Raw genomic sequence first — 20,552 nt, 5'->3', positions numbered from 1 at the left:
CACTGGAAGGACTGATGTTGAAGTTGAAACTCCAATATTTTGGCCATGTGATGCCAAGAGCTGACTCATCAGAAGAGTCCAGTGCTGGGAAAGATGGAAGGCAGAAGGGGGCGGCAGAGGATGAGAGGGTAGGATGGCATCACCAACTCGATGGTATAAGTTTGAGCAAGCTCCAGGAGATGGTGAAGGGCAGGGAAGCCTGGCATGCTGCGGTCCATGGGGTTGCAAAGAGTTGGACATGACTGAGCAACTGGACAACAACAACAATAATATGTAATAACTACATGACTCACAATGTAGCTAATCTCTTATATTTAGTTTTCTAGGACTGTCATAACAAAACACCAAAGTCTGAGTAGCCTAAACAACAAAAACTTATTTTCTCACAATTCTGGAGGCTAGAAATCCAAGTTCAAAGTGTTAGCAGGGTTGGTTTCTTCTGAATCCTCTCCCAAACCTCTCTCCTTGGCTTGTAAATGGCCCACTTTCCTTCCTATGCCTTAACGTGGTATTCTGTGAGTGTCTATATCCTAAGTTCCTTTGCTTATAAGCACAATATTCATATTGTATCAGGACCCACCCTAATGACTGCATTTAACTTTACCTCTTTAAAGACCCTATCTCCAAATATAGACACATTCTGATACTGGGAGTTGGAATTTAAACATATGAATTTTGGGGGAACCACAAGTCAGCCCATAATATACCTCAAAATTTAAAAATGGCAAGGAGAATAGAGAGAGTATATGCAAAACAAGGTTAAGTGTTTTCAGTTATTAGTAGAATAGTGTTGGCATAGCTATTCTTAGACTGTTACTTGTGTAATTATGGGCTTTTCTAATTCTATAACAATATGTGTACTTGCCACAAGAACTCTCGAAGTGGAAGAAAAGAGATACATATTTAACTAAGAGGTCAAGACAAATTTTACATTTCCCATTAATAAAAACTAGGGATTCCTGGAGTAACGATTGACTTCAGGGTTGAAACAATAAAACGTTCAGGATGAGCCAGACATGTCGTCATAGGAAATAGTAAGGATGTTATGAAAGACTAGAGTCATGTCAAAAGGACTAAGGGACCAACTAGAAGGGATATGAATTGCCCAGATTTGGAGCAATCTGAACTTCTTAAAGAAAAACACAGTAACTACAATTGGTTGAAACACCTCAAATACACTTAAATCTCTAACCTTATAATGACACTTTAAAAAATAGTAATTGGACATCTCTGAACAATGAGGAATGACATTAGATTATATTATTTCCCTTGAGAGAACATTAGGTAGCTTTATTAATCAGAGTTGGCAGAGGAGAAAGTTGTTAGTACATTAACTAGATAAAAATCTGGTAGAAATTAACCATTTTATGACCAATGGGTAACAATTATTTGACTATGGGAAATAAGATTCTGCTGAAGGCATTGCACTGAAGGAATAAAACTAGAACTTTGGAAGAACATACAGAATAGTTTTCTTTCCATTCATGGAAATTCTAGCATTCTAAATATACTATAGCTATTAAGTAATATGCCTGGTATTTTAAAGCAAATACACCTTAACAAATATGACCAAATGAGTGTTGTATTTTGCAAAAGAGTTCTCTCAGAACTACTTACACATATATTCCAATACTCAAAATATTCATTATATCTAGGGTTTTAAAAATATTTGCAGAATCTAAAGAGTTTTTAAAAGACCTTAATTAACAGGTGCTTGCAATTTGTGGACATTTTTGGAAAAAAATCACATCGTAAACTTTTATTACAAACTGAAAATGAGGTTCTTAAAAATCTCAACTTGAATGGATATGAAAGAAAAACTTTTAAAGGTATATTTAAAAAACAGGCTTTAAAAAAACAAACAACAACAACAAAAAACAAACATGTTTGTCATCACTGAAGAGTCTTTAGGTAAAGATAATAAAAACTCGAGCCTGCTCAGGTAATGTAGTGCAGGTAATAGTTCTACTATCTGGTTATGGGGTAAAAGATGGCAACCCACTCCAGTACTCTTGCCTGGAAAATCCCATGGACAGAGGAGACTGGTGAGCTACAGTCTACAGGGTCATAAGAGAGTTCTACACGTAAGAGAGTTATACAAGTTAGCCAACTAAACAACAACAAATAAGGGCTGAAAAGCAAGTACTTGAGGTCTGAACAACTCTCATTCATTTCTTGTTGCTGAAATGCTGTATTCATTTCTTCTTGTGATGAGATTCCTGCTTCTGTGCGCAGTTATTGAAGATGTAAGGTGACCAGGGCCACTGCTCCTGGTGGTACGGCTGGTCGTGCCAGGGCCTGGATGCTCATGGTTGCAATAATGACTGGGGCCAGCTGAGGCAGCTGAGGTTCTTGGGGAGATGATGATGCGACTCGGGGCTTTCCGGAGTTGGCTTTGCACTCCCACTACCAACTGAATTCTATAGCATTTTAAATTATATTTCTGAAGGCAAACTGTCATCCTCAAGGGGTTGATTTAATTTTGGGAAAAAGAATAAAATAAAAGACCTGAAGCCATCATAAAACCATCTTTCATCAAAAATACAGTTTATCTCTAAAGTAATGAGAACTGTTTCCTTGTGTCACTTAAAAACTGACCCTGCAGGCAATTTCAAAAAAGAAATGCAATTAACTTGAAAAATGGTAACATATTTTGAATATGCATATATCTTCCAAAACTAACTGGCTAAAAAGGAAAATCATTTTAAATATTATAGTTTAAAAATAGTTTCTCTATTTTACATAGCAAATTTATATAACCATACTTCATAGGCACATTAAGTACCAATTACTCAGAGGTTTTTATTTCTATAAAAATTTAATTTACAAATGTATTGGACATAAATATATGTGTAAGACAGCAAAAGGAAGTAAGAATGAGATCAGAAAAAAAAAAAAAAACTACCTATAAACAGATCCTCAAAAGGAAAAAGTGATGGAAATGGAGTAGAGAGATATTACAGTAGATTCCTGTGATTCCTTGTGGATTCTAAGGAATTATATAGCTGGCAACAGAAGAAGAAAAACTGATCTTTAGAATTGAGCAGGTATTTCTGCCATGGGCAAGGTCTGGTTAATGCATAATGCAGATGCACAATCATACTAAAAGGGAGAAAGGAGTTCAGAGAGCAGAGAAAAATCTTATGTTTAAATTTTTCTTGTCTTACCTTCGTACGTGAATTTTTAATTCATCATTTTGCATACTAGATTTCAAGGTTGCACCCATACAACTCTTTGGTTCTTGATCCCTCCATCTTTTCTACCTCTCTTCTAACGTTGCTATCAATCTATATCCAAGTTCATTCATATCTCTTTCATGTCCATGTTCATTTCTCTTTCTGGCAATAGGCAAAGACTGGATTTCTTTTTTACCTTAGATGTATTTTTCAGTTCCAAAATTTCCATTGATATTTGTATGTTGCAGTTGATAATTTCCACCTATTAATTCATTACAAGCACTTTTTTTTTTACCCTATTAGTTACAAAAAGTCCCCAAAAGTCCTCATGTGATAATTAAACAATTCTAGGTTATCCTGGAGTTGGGTATGTGCTAATTTTCTCTTCCCTTGAAAATAAGTCACACTTTCCTGACCTTTCATAGGATGAATAATTTGTGATGATATGCTGGACATTTTGGATATTATTCTGTGGAGACTATATTCTGAAATATCCTGATGCTTTTGTTTCAGGGGATCATTTCCTCTTTTAGATATGATTACAGACTGTCATTTTTTCTATGTGTGGCATCTCAGATGTCAGTTCATTTCTTGAACTGTTATTTACAATCTAGTATCCATTTATCATGATCATACATGGTTTCATGGGTCAGCCACACACTTCAACTGTTTTCTTTTAGTTGTTGTTAACACAGAATTCATACCCTTTTATGACTGCCTCTTTTCTAGGGGCCCATTACTCATCCTGTATTGCTAGTTACCCCAATGCTTGTTACCTTATATTTTCTGGCCAGGAAGATTGTCTATCAAGATAAAAAATGACGAACTTAGCCCATGCTGACTGCCTGGTTCCATGTTTTGACTCTCCTCTAAAACTTGCCTGCTTTATATTCAGTCTCCAAGGCTCTGATGTCTTCTGCATTACATCCAGACTTTTTATATGGTTATCTGTGGGAACATCAGTTTCTTAGGAACTTTCTCTTCCATACAAGTACTGAAAAATCTCCAAAGTGACTTTTAATTCTGATGGCTGTCTTATACATTTTCCCCTATCACTTAGATCTTAATCTTAATATAAAACACTGTTAAAAATCATGATGCTACCATTTTCTTGAATGACAGAACACAAAACCAAATACTGAAATATACAGCAAATAAAGATTGTTTGTCACATGTTTATTTCACAATTAGGAAATCTCCAGTAATGATTATAAAATATCTAAACTTTGTAAACATGTGTTTTGCAAGTTTATGTCAAAATGCCATCTTATATTATAGATGACTCCATAACCTTGCAAACAATTCAATAACCACAATCAAATGGAGCTCCAAAATCAATCTAACTCAGAGTGAAAAGTGAAAGCTGCTTAGTCATGTCTGACTCTTAGAATTCTCCAGGCCAAAATACTGGAGTGGGTAGCCTTTCCCCTCTCTAGGGTATCTTCCCAACCCAGGGGTTGAACCCAGGTCTCCCAAATTGCAGGCAGATTCTTTACCAGGGAAGCACAAGAATACTAGTCTGTAGCCTATCCCTTCTCCAGAGGATCTTCCCGACCCAAGAACTGAACTGGGATCTCCTGCACTGCAGACAGATTCTTTACCAGATGAGCTACAACTTTACTAAACTACAGAAAGTTACAGTGAGAAATTCTGTCTTCCATGAATTACTCACAAACAATGATTTATTTAATTAACCAGTGATATCCTACCTCATTTACTGTTTACCAAAGATAACCAGGTACAAAATATTCACTGACAAGTTACAGTGCTTAAAACCAGGCATTCCAGATAAAGAAAATTACCTAGCACTCTAATGATCTACAGATGAAAATCACTTGAGACAGGTTTCATGGTATAGATGGTGTGAAGACATTATTTGTGGAGAGAATTAACTTATTTATTTCAAAGCCCAGATGTTGACATGCTATCTACATTAAGCTCCAAATCACAGACAATACGGTCTGACTATTACAATGCTTTCCGTGGTGTCTCTTTTCTGCAGACATTTTGAGGCAAAAAAATACAAATATTGTTATTATATAATAACTGATATAAGCTTCATTTTTAATTTAAACCAAATGCCAACTAATTAATATACCCTACCAAAATCTGATTGATTATACTGTTTGCAGCCGAAGGTGGGGAAGCTCTATACAGTCAGCAAAAACAAGACTGGGAGCTGACTGTCAGCTCCCAGTCTTGTTTTTGCTGACTGTAGCTCAGATCATGAACTCCTTACTGCACACTGCAGACTTAAATTGAAGAAAGTAGAGAGAACCACTAGACCATACAAGTTATGACCTAAATCAAATCCCTTACAATTATACAGTGGAAGTGACAAAGAGATTCAAGGGATTTGATCTGATAGAGTGCCTGAAGATCTATGGACAGAGGTTCGTGCCATTGTACAGGAGGCAGTGATCAAAATCATCTGCAAGAAAAAGAAAGGAAAAATGGTTGTCTGAGGAGGCCTTACAAATAGCTGAGCAAAGAAGAGAACCAAAAGGCAAAGGAAAAAAGGAAAGTGAAATGGTGAAAAAGCTGGCTTAAAACTCAACATTCAGAAAATTAAGACCATGGCATCCGGTCCCATCACTCGATGGCAAACAGATGGGGAAACGATGGAAATGATGACTGGCTTTATATTCTTGGGCTCCAAAATCACAGCAGATGGTGACTGCAGCTATGAAATTAAAAGATGCTTGCTCCTTGCAAGAAAAGCTATGACTAACCTAGACAGCATATTAAAAAGCAGAGACATTACTTTGCTGACCAGGATTGGTCTAGACAAAGCTATGGTTTTTCCAGTCGTCATGTATGGATGTGAGAATTGGACCATAAAGAAGGCTGAGCACCAAAGAATTGATGCTTTTGAACTGTGGTGCTGGAGAAGACTCTTGAGAGTCCCTTGGTCGGCCAGGAGATCTTTTCAGTCAATCCTAAAGGAAATCAGTCCTGAATATTCTGAAGCTGAAGATGAAACTCTAATACTCTGGCCACCTGATGTGAAGAACTGACTCCTTAGAAAAGACCCTGATGCTGGAAAAGACTAAAGGCAGGAGAAGAAGGGGATGACAGAGGATGAGATGGTTAGATGTCATTAATGACTCGATGGACATGAGTTTGAGCAAGCTCCAGGAGTTGGTGATGGACAGGGAAGCCTGGCATGCTGCAGTCCATGGGGTCACAAAGAGTCGGACACAACTGAGCGACTGAACTGACTGACTGACATACCTTAAAATTTCCACTGCAACGCACGACCCCTTCTCTCTCAGGAAGTGACTTTGCCTCCTATTCACCAAGGAAACTGAGACTATAATGTATGAGCCACCTCAGCTTTGCCCCCTGTCGTAACACAATCTGATCTTCATTTGCATCCTCTGTACCCTTCCTTAATTTTCTAAATTTCCAGAAATAAAGTTTCAATGTCAAAATTTTCGCAGGTGCCTGTCCTGATGATATTGTACTTTTTAAATTCACAAGTTGAGGAAGTACACACACCCATGAACTTAAGAGTCAACCTTCATTAACAATAAGGAAACCCACAGGCTAAGCCTAGAGACTGGGAACTTTCAAAACTTAAAATTTTTTTTAGGAAATGCCCAAAAGGCATTTTCTTTTTCTTTCTCTTTTTCTTAATGCATTACTTTAATTCTGGGAATTTTTTTTGGGGGGTCGGGGGTACATGCCACACAGCATGTGGGATCTTAATTCCCCGACCAGGGATTGAACCTGTGCCCCCTGCAAGTGGAAGCATAGGGTCTTAACCATTGGACCACCAGGGATATCCTGAAAAGCATTCTCTTTTAAAGGTTCTGACTCTGATGCAGATAATGACATATACTCTATTGTTACGTTAAGGTTCAAGGAATATATTCTTTATCACATGAGTACTTGCATATAGAACAAAGTGACACAGAGTTACTACTTATTTTCACCGCTGGTATAAAATAATGTGATAAGAAAGAGCCACATGACAAACTGCTAAGTTTGTAAAGTAGTTCAGAACAATATTTGCTCCTTTCTGAAAGAGAGAGTTAATACCTGCTCATGTTTAATCTTTTCTTTTTTCCTTTGCTGCTAATAAGGTCCCATCAATTCTGAAGTTTCACTATAGCAACCACACTGGATTTATGGCTTTCATAGCTGTATTTTATTTTCTACTTTATTCATATTTCACTGGTTTGTCACCTGACTTAATATCCTTCTGTTAATGCCTGAAGAAACCAACTTCAAATATTTATATGGAATAAGGAAAAGAAGTATGAAAGGAAGGCAAGTGGCATATTAACTCAAAAATTTGAATTATAGAAACATTTCCATGCAAATTCAACACATGGCATAACTAGGACTCAAACCCAGCAGAGTACTCATGAAAGAAAAAGTGGCTGTAACAAGCACAAATTCACTTCTGTGGATAGCAAAACAAATAAAATGGACAAAAGATGGCAGCAAGTACTGTCACTTTGACAGAGAAATGAGAGCACTATTGTCATTCAATATTATTATGGTTATTAAAATCACTGGGAGCAGAAACATCTTTTCATAAGGGTAAATTCAAACTGTCACTTACATGTCCAATATAGAACATAAAATTTTAAACAGAAATACTAATGCAAAAATGCGAAGGCAAAAGGAAAAATATTTTTAATGTTTAGTACTCCCTTTCCCATAGCACAATCTTCACACTGATTATTTAAACACCAAGTTTTAAAAAGGAAAAACAATTCTTCCATGAAAGATCATCAGAATTATAAACACTTTGAATTATACTGTAGTATTCTCTCTCAACTCCATACAGTTTGGGATATCACAATTCCAAAAGTGACTTACACAAAACTTATATATTTCCCCAGCCAGGTGTACTGCCCATTAAGAATGAATTCATATATGTGAAAGCAATATCTTGCTTAAATAAATCTTTGTTTTTAAAGTCAAAAAAACAAGAAAATATGGTAAATCACACTAAATAGTCTTGCAAAAGTACAATATGCACTACTCTGCCCACTTCCATGCAACAGCAAAGAACAAACAAAAAAATAGACGCTAACACTGAGTAGTTTCAGCTACATGTAATTTTTTACATCATTTTCCTTCAAAATCATTAACTATTCTATTTGGGTTATCTCTAACATTTCATTTGTTCATAATATAATTCATATATTTTATAATTTGAGATTTCAAATATCATGTTAAGCAATATGGTTTTACAAAAGTTATTTAAGAATTATGTCAACAAAAGCTCTGGCTTCATCATTAGAAAACATTCTAAAGAATAAAAAAATGTTCAGGAAGGGAAGGGGAAAATAGTTAAAAAGAGAAAACAACACCTTTGAAACAAAATGAAACAAAATAATGACTCAGTTCCAAAATACTGAAATGACTTTTAAACCACATTTAAGAAAACCTATCATTATATACTATATTGTGTATGGTATTTCACCTTTCACACCTATAACTTTCCACAGAATTTATAATAAGATGATCTTCCTACCTTATATCCAGGTCCTAACTGATGAATTGCAAATATCTGTGCAGGGTTGAGGGCTTCACTGAACACATACACGGCACCAAGTTGACCACAGAATACCCTATTTGCATCAGCAGTTTCTGAAGATCCGAGAAAGCACTTGTCATAGCTCTATTTTTAAAAAGTCATAAAAAAAATCCAATGTTTTATTTTGCAATGACAAAATATTTAAGGATATCTGCCTTCATTGTAAGTAATACCATAAAGCATAATAATAGTAACAGAAAAAACCAACAATTAAGACTCTATGGATTATTTAAATAATAGTAAAAAAAAACCTAAAGATTTTTTTGGGGAAAGTTAATCAGTCAAATGTTTCATATTTATTGGCAAGCAAACAATGACTATTCTATAATCACTTGACCAACTTTCCAAATTCTACAGTTAAAAGCAAAAGAGCTTAAAACTATTTATTTACAAAAGTATAACTTACTTTTTAAACTATAATGATTTGTAATTGTCCATAAATAGTTACCTGAATCAAAAGAATGACTCTCAAATTTAACCATAAACACACTGGACCAAAATTTTTAAATTCTACTTAATTTCTCCATTATGGATATATTTCTCTATTTCTCTACCCTAAGTTAAAGACACAAAGAAAAATCACTTCCTTCTCCTAGATGAATTGGTATAACTCAGAATCAAATAAACAATAATGATCAAAATCTGCTGACAAAAGCAGATGGTATTATCCAATGCTCTACATCTGGGGAGTTTAGCATCTAAAAAACCACATTTAACAAGATCCTTCCCACTTCTAATTCGTACATCTCACCTAACTCGTGGCCCCATCTATCCAGACCAGCGAAAGTAGTCACTATTCACTACCCATCCTCACAGGTTATTCTACGAGGAAGACATTATATATGTATGGCATCCCTTTGATGCCTCAATAATATAACTAAAAAATTGTGAAAGAGGTCCAATGGAGAAACTCCTCATAGAATACCTAATCGTTAATTAAAAGTACAGGAACTGAAGAACTGACTACATAATGTATGTGTGCATGTGTGTGTGTGTTATTCTCTAGGCCTCTCCATTTCTTGGAATATTATTGCAAATAATTAAAAAATCAGTCTTTGTTTCCTTTCTTTTTAAAAATATGACTATAGAGTCAATGGCAGTCAACAAAATCACCCTACAATAAAAAGACAGTCCCCTCTGGAAGGCAAATATGAAGCAGAATTTTACTGAATATTCTAATTTTGGAAAAAAACTATTCTCATAAATATGTATTGACTATGACCCAACTATAAGTTTCTAGGACAGAATAAGCAAACTATTCCTATAAAGGAATAGATAGTAAATATTTTCAAACTTTGCAATCTACAACTTGCTTTGGTCACAGATTCTTTTTTGATTTTTTTGTTTGAGCCTTTAAAGAAAAAAAAAAAACTTTAAAGAAATATAAAAACCAAGATGAACTTTTCACTTCTGCCCCAAAGCCTTTGCATTCACGTTTCCACTGAATGGGATATTTCTTGCAAATACCCACATGGCTTTCTCTAGTCTCATCACTAAGGCCATCTCTGGGTGATCTGGCATCTCCCTTCCCTACACCTACACTTTCTATATTTGTTCCCACTTAACCTTTCTCCACAGTATTTACCACCATTTATCTAATAAACAATATTAACATACTATTCATATTGATTCTATTTAAGGTACTCCTTTCACATCAAAATAAAGTATAAGACACATCTTTTAATGCTTAAGATTCTGAAAAGAACAGAATATTGCATTTAAATTTTGACCTAAAACTTAATAATCTGCCCAACCGATTTTCTTTTTTTTTTATCACTGCTAAGTCGCTTCAGTCGTGTCCGACTCTGTGCAAGCCCATAAACGGCAGCCCACCAGGCTCCGCTGTCCTTGGAATTCTCCAGGCAAGAACACTGGAGTGGGTTGCCAGGTCTTTTAGCCATTTCATTATTAAAAATTAAGGCAAAATTCACTTAACAGAAAAAAACTTCAAAATAAAGCTAGTTTCTACCAAACAATTATATTATTCAATTCATGCTATAAGCAGTAATATATCAAAGACTCAAATACATTAAAATATAGATAAATAAAAACTTACATCATTTGTGTTAACATGCCAAGCCATATCACCATAGGATACCAGCTGTCCATTAACATAACACCGAATTTCACTGTTTCTCCAACGATTGTAAATGTGGACAATGCTGATCATGTACCACTTAAATGAAAAATAAGGAAATCAATATGTAATGTTTGGTTATTATTGATTAAAGGCAATCATAACATTTATCCCACACTACAAAAAATTACTTGAAGTAATATTAATGATAATCCACTATGAATACTTCAAATTCCCTCTCCCATTTCTCATTTTACAGATGAAAGAAATGATTTATAGAGAATAAATGTATGATGGAAATAGAGCAAGAACCTTTGGAGCCCTAGGCTGATATTCCTTTCACTATATCAAGATCCAAAAATTGGGGAAACACAATTATATTTGTTGTCATTCATTTAATAATATTTGCAGTGTGTCAGGCACAGTGACAGTTTTAGATCCTAGGTCAAGATTTATTTATTCAAGATTCCCTGGAATTTAGGGAGTAGTGGAAGGACCCATACATTAGACAAGTAAATGAATACAGAATTATAAAACCATGATGATGACTGTGGGTGGAAAAGGACACTGTAAACTGAGAAAGAATAATGTAGGATTCTACTTTGGATTGTATAGTCAGGCAAAATCTGTCAAAGGAACACCATTTTAATAGCTATAATAATATTGAGATAATTTCAATTTCACAATGTAGAATTATTAAATCTAGGAGTAATTATATTTTCTAACTAAACAGTGTATGACTATAAATTAAGAAACAAGAAATAAGTTTATACTGACCTCTAATTTTATAGTTACTAGTGTCAACAAAAAGCACTCTGACATGAGATGGTTTAAGTTCTCTAACAATTTGTGAATCTAAACCTTAGTCTAATTCAGATAGAAGCCTGCTTCAGATAATTGTGTATTACAGATAATATGTAAACATTATTTCTAAACAACAGAAAAATACAAATGATTTACAGATGTTTGAACAATTTTGCTTTCACCAGTAAGGAGGGATTTAGACTCATCCCCCCCCGCCCCACAACATAAAAATATAAAACACAAACTTTGTTCTTCAGATTACTTAAAAACACTATTCAATTATTTGACATAAAATTATTTATTACTTTGTATGATATTTATAAAGCCATAACAGTAATTCTCAACCACTAAAATATTATTTATTTCAAGGTACCTGAAATACTTTGAACAAAAATTAATTTTCCTCATTTTGATTTACAAAATAAAATAGTGCACTAAAAAACTCACAAAATAAAGTACCACAAAATGACATTCTTCCTTAGTTACAAAAAAATGTCAGGTCAACTGGAAAAGGTCAGTTTTCATTCCAATCACAAAGAAAGGCAATGCCAAACAATGTTCAAACTACCACACAATTGCACTCATCTCACAGGCTAGCAAAGTAATGCTCAAAATCCTCCAACCAGGCTTTAACAGTATGTGAAACGTGAACTTCCAGATGTTCAAGCTGGATTTAGAAAAAGCAGAGGAACCGGAGATCAAATTGCCAACATCCGTTGGCTCATCGAAAAAGCAAGAGAGTTCCAGAAAAACATCTATTTCTGCTTTATTAACTATGCCAAAGCCTTTGATTGTGTGGATCACCAAAAAATTGTGGATAATTCTTAGAGAGATGGGAATACCAGACCACCTGACTTGCCTCCTGAGAAATCTGTATGCAGGTGAAGAAGCAACATTAAGAACTGGGCATGGAACAACAGACTGGTTCCAAATCGGGAAAGGAGTACATCAAGACTGTATATCATCACCCTGCTTATTTAACTTGTATGCAAAGTACATCATGAGAAATGCTGGACTGGATGAAGCACAAGTTGGAATCAAGATTGCCAGGAGAAAAATCAATCACCTCAGATATGCAGATTATACCACCCTTATGGCAGAAAGAGAAGAACTAAAGAGCCTCTTGATGAAAGTGAAAGAAGAGAGTGAAAAAGTTAGCTTAAAACTCAACATTCAGAAAACTAAGATCATGGCATCTGGTCCCATCACTTCATGGCAAATAGATGGGGAAACAATGGAAACAGTGACTTTATTTTTGGGGGCTCCAAAATTACTGCAGATGGTGACTGCAGCCATGAAATTAAGATACTTGCTCCTTGGAAGAAAAGTTATGTTCAAACTAGACAGCATATTAAAAAGCAGACATTACTTTGCCAACAAATGTCTATCTAGTCAAAGCTATTGTTTTTCCAGTAGTTATGTATGGATTGAGAATTGGACTATAGAGAAAGCTGAGCACTCAAGAATTGATGCTTTTGAATTGTGGTGTTGGAGAAGACTCTTGAGAGTCACTTGGACAGCAAGGAGACTCCAACCAGTCCATCGTAAAGGAAATCAGTCCTGAATATTCATTGGAAGGACTGATGGATGAAGCTCAGGCTCCAATACACTGGCCACCTGATGCGAAGAACTGACTCACTGGAAAAGACCCTAATGCTGGGAAAGATTGAAGGCAGGAGGAGAAGGGGACGACAGAGGATGAGATGGTTGGTTGGCATCATTGATTCGGTGGACATGAGTTTGAGCAGGCTCTGGGAGTTGGTGATGGACAGGGAAGCCTGGCGTGCTGCAGTCCATGGGATTGCAGACTCGGACACAACTGAGCGACTGAACTGAACTGAAGTGCAGTATCACTAAAGAATTTTAGGCAGGAAAGTGAAATGATCATCTCCATAGCTTAGGAACATAACTGACAGCAGTGAGGAAGTGAGACTGTTGGGACTAAGAGCTGTTGTTGTTCAGACGCTCAGTTGTGTCCAGCTCTTTGCTACCCCACAGACTGGAGCGTGCCAGGCTTCCCTGTCTATTATCTCCTTGAGCATGCTCAAACTCATGTCCATCGAGTGAGTGATGCCATTAAGATAAAGGCATCGGTAATTCTAAAAGGGGGGGACAGGAAGTAGCTAACAAAACTGACTGGAGGTGCTAATTTTAAAAAGGGAATCTAAAAAGGTTTCCAATTTTTCACTTAAATGGATAGTGGTAACCAACTTAATTAATTAATAAAGTTAGCCAATTATTAGCCAGATAATTAAGTTTGGAATTTGCTTTTGGTCATAACATCAACATGTATGATTAAATGGGTGAATAAATAAATAAATACACAATTTAATGAATGATCTCAAAATGAATAATACTTATTTATAAGAAAATAAACTTTTCTATCTTCTTTCCTTAGGAAAATCAAGATGTACTCTACAGATGACAGACAAGTGACTTTTTGAACCAAAAAAAGCCCAAGTTTTGACTTGATAGTTTTTGACTAAAGGAAACAGGAATAAACTTGGAGAGTGTATATGTATACTGATACTATAAATGTACACTGAGGTCTGCCTTTAGTTTGAGACTCAAAAATAGCACTATAAAAGAAAGATACTAACAGGAACAATAAAAAAGGCCTATATTAAGAATTCAGTAGAAAAATATAACATGATATTTACACAAATATCAATAGTAGTTAATATGCATTGAGCACTTACTACATATGAGGTAATATACTAATCATTTACATTCATTTCCACAAGTTCAAACATCTGGTTAAGTGATAGCACTAGGAAAACACTTCTTGATAGTCTAATTAAACTTCTTAGGAGGAAGGATAACAACTTAGCTAGGGTATCACCTGAAAAAACTAAACAAAGGGAAAAAATAAGAGAGTGGAGTTATCTTGACTGATGTAACAGTAAGAACCAGCCTGCCAAAGTTGGAAATGTAAGAGCCACAGGTTTGATACCTAAGTCAGGAAGATCCCCTGGAGAAGGTCATGGCAACCCACTCCAGTATTCTTGCCTGGAGAATCAATCCCATGGACGGAGGAGCCTGGCAGGCTACACTTCATAGGGTTGCAAACAGTTGTACACCACTGAAGTGACTTAGCACAAAATCAAATACTTATGATTTTCAAGATTTTATAAAAATCTTTACAGAAAGCCTTTCAAGACCCACTTCACTCCCTGATCCTACAAGATATATGTACATACACACACACACACACATATATACATATACATATATATATATATATAGAGAGAGAGAGAGAGAGAGAGAGAGAGAGACTTGTTACAAATAGGAATGTATTTTTCAAAAGGCAACAATGTAAAAACAAAGAAAGAGAGAGAAAAGAGAGAGAGAGAACAATCAGGTTAAACTGCTTTTTATTAATTAATGGTAATTTTATTTGATTCTTAAGTTTTCTTATTTCTACTATTTGAAGCACTGCTTCTCAAACCTGTCTGATGAGAAAAATCATATAGAGCATTTGTTAAAAACTCATATTCCTGCCATGAAAATAAGTCCAAGATCAGTATTTCTAACAAATTCCCACTAAAATTCAAAATAATTTGGCACATTTGACAGATACTGCCTAGGTCTCATCCCAAATCTAATAAATTAGAATTTCTAGAGGACAGTCAATGAGACTTATATGAAAATTAGTGGGATCTGTATCCAGAAAAAAAGAAATCCCCTTCTAATGTATAAATTTATTTAAAATCATTGCTTTCAAGCTATTTTCTAATATATTAATAAATTATTGCTAAATTGTCATTCTTTAATAGAAATAACAATTAAATTATCCCTTACATAAGGGAAAACTTTTTATTAGACTTCTGTAAAAAATAAAGGTATATATTTGAAAACCCCATTCAAAATAGTATTTTCTTCAGTATGTGGCACAACACACATGGGATAACAAAAGACAAAGAAAAAGAAATGAAGTAGTCCCTCCACCTTACATGAGTTCCAAATCTGTTAGGTTGGGTTCCTGAGGATATGGGGTAGAATATGCCCTGAAACTGAATAAAACTCCCTGAAAAAAAAAAAAAAAGAAGATCCACAAAAGCAAGGGTGTTGTTTGTTTTGTTCACTGTCATCTCTCCTGTGCCTACAACAGTGTCTGACAGTCAGTAAATATGCACTGAGTGTTCACTGAAAGAATGTCACAGCAAGAGAGAGAATGAGAGAGTGAATGAGAGAATCAGACACGGCAAGAGGTCAAGAAACTGTTTTATGTCAAAAGTTAGACATAAAAGCAGAAAGAAAATGCAGACAGAGATAAGAGATAGGAGTCATGAAAAAACCAATAAAAGAGAATATTATGGAAGTCAAAATAGGTAAGTTTTAAGATAGTGGGAATGGTGAACTGCATTACTCTCAATAGATGATTTACTTATACATACCTTGCGTGGCTGAAAATCATATTTCACACAGTGCTGAAAACCTTTTCCTTTGGACTTCAGTGATGTAACGATCAAACAATTGCCAACAAAATGAGCAGAGTAACCAACTCCTTTACTAGTACGAAAACTGCAAAGAAAACTGAAAGTAGTATACTATCTTCTGCTACAAAGAACAATATACCTGAAGATTACTATTATATAAATAATAAAAAACACAATTATAAAAATAAAACTTGTATACCTATAGAGTAGAAAGGGTATTACAGGTACCAATAAAGACTAAAACAGGAAAACTTTAGAACTAAAAGAAGAAATTTAAGTTGGGAAAATAGAAGACTATAGAATATTTTCACATTTCAATTTCACAAATACATAAAAACAAATTAATGGTCAATAAAAGGCTACCAAGTAGATTTCATGAACTTTCAATGACCACCTGGATTAGCATATATAGAAATCATATACACAGTTAATGTTTCAAAAACAACTTCCTCTTTAATTTTACTTTATCTCTGAAAACAGCTTACAAATTTACAGAAAAAGTGAGAGCCAAGTTTGGAAAAAAAGGTAGGTAATCAAGCAAAATCAACCAAAAGAGTACATGTACTGTCTAAAACAGAAAAATAGAAAAAAAGATGTGACTAAGATAGAGTTATTTTCTTCCAGAGAAATACTCGTCCAGCTGTGAATTCAATCACACATAAAAACCTGTAAATGTTCTGACAAATGACAGTATTACTGCAATAAAAGTATGATCTCCCAAAATGATCTTTGGAAGTTTAACCCCATTTATGTTTGGAACTTCAGATGTCCGTTAAAACTCTCTCTCATACTATCCATACATACTATCCACATGTAATCTTTCTGTAGTAGAGTCTACAACCTATCAATAGCTCACATTTTTCAAAACTCACATTTCTGAACTAGTCATATATAAAAAGCACATAAAATATTATGCTACCATTAAATCCTACATGATAGGTACTATTATTATCCTCATTTTACAGCTGAAGACACCAAAGTACAGGATAAACAGTGAGTGGTAAAGGCAGGACTTAAACTCAGGCAATCTTATTTCAGAGCACTGCATTAAATGATGTAATACAAGTAAGCACTTATAATGCCTAGTACATAGTAAGGTAATAAATGAAAGTTTGATGTTCTTGTGACTTGACATTATTGGTAATCTAAAATGACCAAGTTCTGAGTCTTACAGGTGAACTGTTGGGATGATCCACCCATTCTGTTAATTATCTACTAAATAATCAATCTTATCTAATTATAACATCACATGGTTATCCGGAGAGGGAAATGGCAACCCACTCCAGTATTCTTGCCTAGAGAATCCCGTGGACAGCGGAGCCTGGTGGGCTGCTGTCTATAGGGTCACTAAGAGTTGGACACGACTGAGCAGCTTCACTTCCACGCACTGGAGAAGGACATGGCAACCCACTCCAATATTCTTGCGTGGAGAATCCCAGAGACAGGGGAGCCTGGTGGGATCCTGTCTATGGGGTCGCACATAGTCGGACACGACTGAAGCAACTTAGCAACAGCACATGGTTATCAAAATCAGTATTTCAAAGCACATCTTAATTATGCTCACAGAACCATGTAAGTGAAAAGGCAAAGTGAAAGATATCTGAGAGTAGTTTGTTTTTCATTTTCTCTTCTCGATCAGCATCTTCACTCAGAACATTCAATTGATATGTGCAGACTCGAGACAGAAGGTCTGTAACACTTGATTCTTAAAATGGAATTAAGGGGGAAAAAAAATAGGGCAGATAGCCTAGAATCAACGGCAAAAAATGAATAAAATAAACTGACATAACTGTATCTTCATAGGTTTAACATATTTATTTACTTATTCTACATACTATGTTGCCTTGATACTCTGTTACATATTTTTAAAAATTGAAATGCTTAAGACAAAAGTACTAAAATTAAATATATCACTTACCAATAAAGATAAGGTTTATCCTTATCAACATTAATGTTATTTAATGGATCCATACGAAACCAAGTATTTAGGGTGAAGCCATTCTGATAAGGCCACTTTGCAATAGGAGGCAATGCAATTGCCTACAAGATAATGATAAAAAATAGAAAAGTATCAGTTAAAGAAAATGTGACAGTAACTAAGGTCAAGTATGGCTTTCACAGATTAAAACACAATGAAGGTATGATTATCAAAGAATCATGGACAAATATAAAAATAGAAATTATCATCTTATCAAACTAATCTATTAATATTCCTTGTTCATTATAGAAGCATTACACTTTCAAATAGTCAATAGATAAAGTTTCATCTCTAAGTTATATAGTATGGTTCAAACTGTACTCCAATAACACCTCCTTCAATTTCACCAATATACAGTCCCTTACACATATGCTGTAAAATTTTCAGTTTTCAGCTTACATTAGGTTTTCAGTAATATTTTACTTGATAAAAGCTGAATTTTCAATCAAAAAACAATTGTGTTAGAAATTTTAATGGAATCACTATTGAAGAAACAGAAGTATTAAGAAATAACACTAATACTGAAATGAAACAAAGAAGGGGAACATGAGGTTTATCATTCAGAAACTGAACCATTGAAATTTATGATCAAAAAGGACTCAGATCCACTTACAAGTAGGAAAGGAAATAATACAGTATTCAGTTGATAATAGTAACTAAAAAAAAAAAAACAACAACTAGCCACTCTCGGGAAAAGAAATGAGAAAGCAATATATTACTTGACCTGAAGTCAAGAAATATCTAAGTGGATTCACTTATCTTCCTATGAGATATCCAAATTCCTTCACATAAAAGATAAGTATCCTTAATTATTTTATTACTGATATGTTCCTCCAAGCAGATCCTTCATATCGCTGCTAATGAACTCAATCAAATATAACACATAGCTTCCATATTAAATATCCTCTGCATATAAAATAAATTCTAAGTTTCTTAAGGTTACACAAGGCTCTTTACACACTGGCTCCAACAAATCCTTTCAATCTTATTCTCTTCTAGTGCCTTACCTTACATCCCAAAATATATCTGAACATACCAGCTGTTCCAACAGTTACATGTTCTGATCTGTTACCTGTTCCCAAGTTTGTACATGGTGCTACTTCTGCCCGAAACACAGCCTCCAATAAGATCCCAGTCAGTCAGTTTAGTCAGTTCAGTCGCTCAGTCGTGTCCGACTCTTTGCAACCCCATGAATCACAGCACGCCAGGCCTCCCTATCCATCACCAGCTCCCGGAGTTCACCCAGACTCACGTCCATCCAGTCAGTGATGCCATCCAGCCATCTCATCCTCTGTTGTCCCCTTCTCCTCCTGTCCCTAATCCCTCCCAGCATCAGAGCCTTTTCCAACAAGTCAACTCTTTGCATGAGGTGCCCAAAGTACTGGAGTTTCAGCTTTAGCATCATTCCTTCCAAAGAAATCCCAGGGCTGATCTCCTTCAGAATGGACTGGTTGGATCTCCTTGCAGTCCAAGGGACTCTCAAGAGTCTTCTCCAACACCACAGTTCAAAAGCATCAATTCTTTGGCGCTCAGCCTTCTTCACAGTCCAACTCTCACATTCATACATGACCACAAAGAACCATAGCCTTGACTAGACAGACCTTTGTTTGCAAAGTAATGTGTCTGCTTTTGAATATGCTATCTAGGTTGGTCATAACTTTCCTTCCAAGGAGTAAGTGTCTTTTAATTTCATGGCTGCAGTCACCATCTGCACTGATTTTGGAGCCCAGAAAAATAAAGTCTGACACTGTTTCCACTGTTTCCCCATCTACTTCCCATGAAGTGATGGGACCAGATGCCATGACCTTTGTTTTCTGAATGCTGAGCTTTAAGCCAACTTTTTCACTCTCCACTTTCACTTTCATCAAGAGGCTTTTTAGTTCCTCTTCACTTTCTGTCATAAGGGTGGTGTCATCTGCATATCTGAGGTGATTGATATTTCTCCCTGCAATCTTGATTCCAGCTTGTGTTTCTTCCAGTCCAGCGTTTCTCATGATGTACTCTGCATATAAGTTAAATAAGCAGGGTGACAATATACAGCCTTGACGTACTCCTTTTCCTATTTGGAACCAGTCTGTTGTTCCATGTCCAGTTCTAACTGTTGCTTCCTGACCTCCATACAAATTTCTCAAGAGGCAGATCAGGTGGTCTGGTATTCCCATCTCTTTTAGAATTTCCCACAGTTTACTGTGATCCACACAGTCAAAGGCTTTGGCATAGTCAATAAAGCAGAAATAGATGTTTTTCTGGAACTCTCTTGCTTTTTCGATGATCCAGTGGATGTTGGCAATTTGATCTCTGGTTCTTTTGCCTTTTCTAAAACCAGCTTGAACATCAGGAAGTTCACAGTTCACATATTGCTGAAGCCTGGCTTGGAGAATTTTGAGCATTACTTTACTAGAGTGTGAGATGAGTGCAATTGTGCGGTAGTTTGAGCATTCTTTGGCGTTGCCTTTCTTTGGGATTGGAATGAAAACTGACCTTTTCCAGTCCTGTGGCCACTGCTGAGTTTTCCACACTT

At 35.5% G+C, this 20,552-nt stretch overlaps 1 protein-coding gene across 1 annotated transcript in view; it reads right to left on the bottom strand.

Moving 5' to 3' along the window:
* LOC104985671 (neurobeachin) overlaps positions 1-20,552 on the bottom strand; it is a 200,171-nt gene that overhangs the window by 113,213 nt on the left and 66,406 nt on the right. Inside the window, exons 5-8 of the mRNA XM_010835938.1 lie at positions 17,972-18,093; positions 16,012-16,138; positions 10,790-10,909; positions 8,671-8,817 (exon numbers count right to left, since the gene is read on the bottom strand). Of these exons, the coding sequence (XP_010834240.1) occupies positions 8,671-8,817; positions 10,790-10,909; positions 16,012-16,138; positions 17,972-18,093 (516 nt within the window). The remainder of the gene's footprint in view (positions 1-8,670; positions 8,818-10,789; positions 10,910-16,011; positions 16,139-17,971; positions 18,094-20,552) is intronic.

The sequence above is a fragment of the Bison bison genome, unplaced genomic scaffold (genome assembly GCF_000754665.1).
Source record: "Bison bison bison isolate TAMUID 2011002044 unplaced genomic scaffold, Bison_UMD1.0 scf7180017864056, whole genome shotgun sequence".
Taxonomy (NCBI): Eukaryota; Metazoa; Chordata; class Mammalia; order Artiodactyla; family Bovidae; genus Bison; species Bison bison.
The sequence above is the reverse complement of the archived record's forward strand: the minus strand, read 5'-3'. Positions and strand labels throughout refer to the sequence as shown.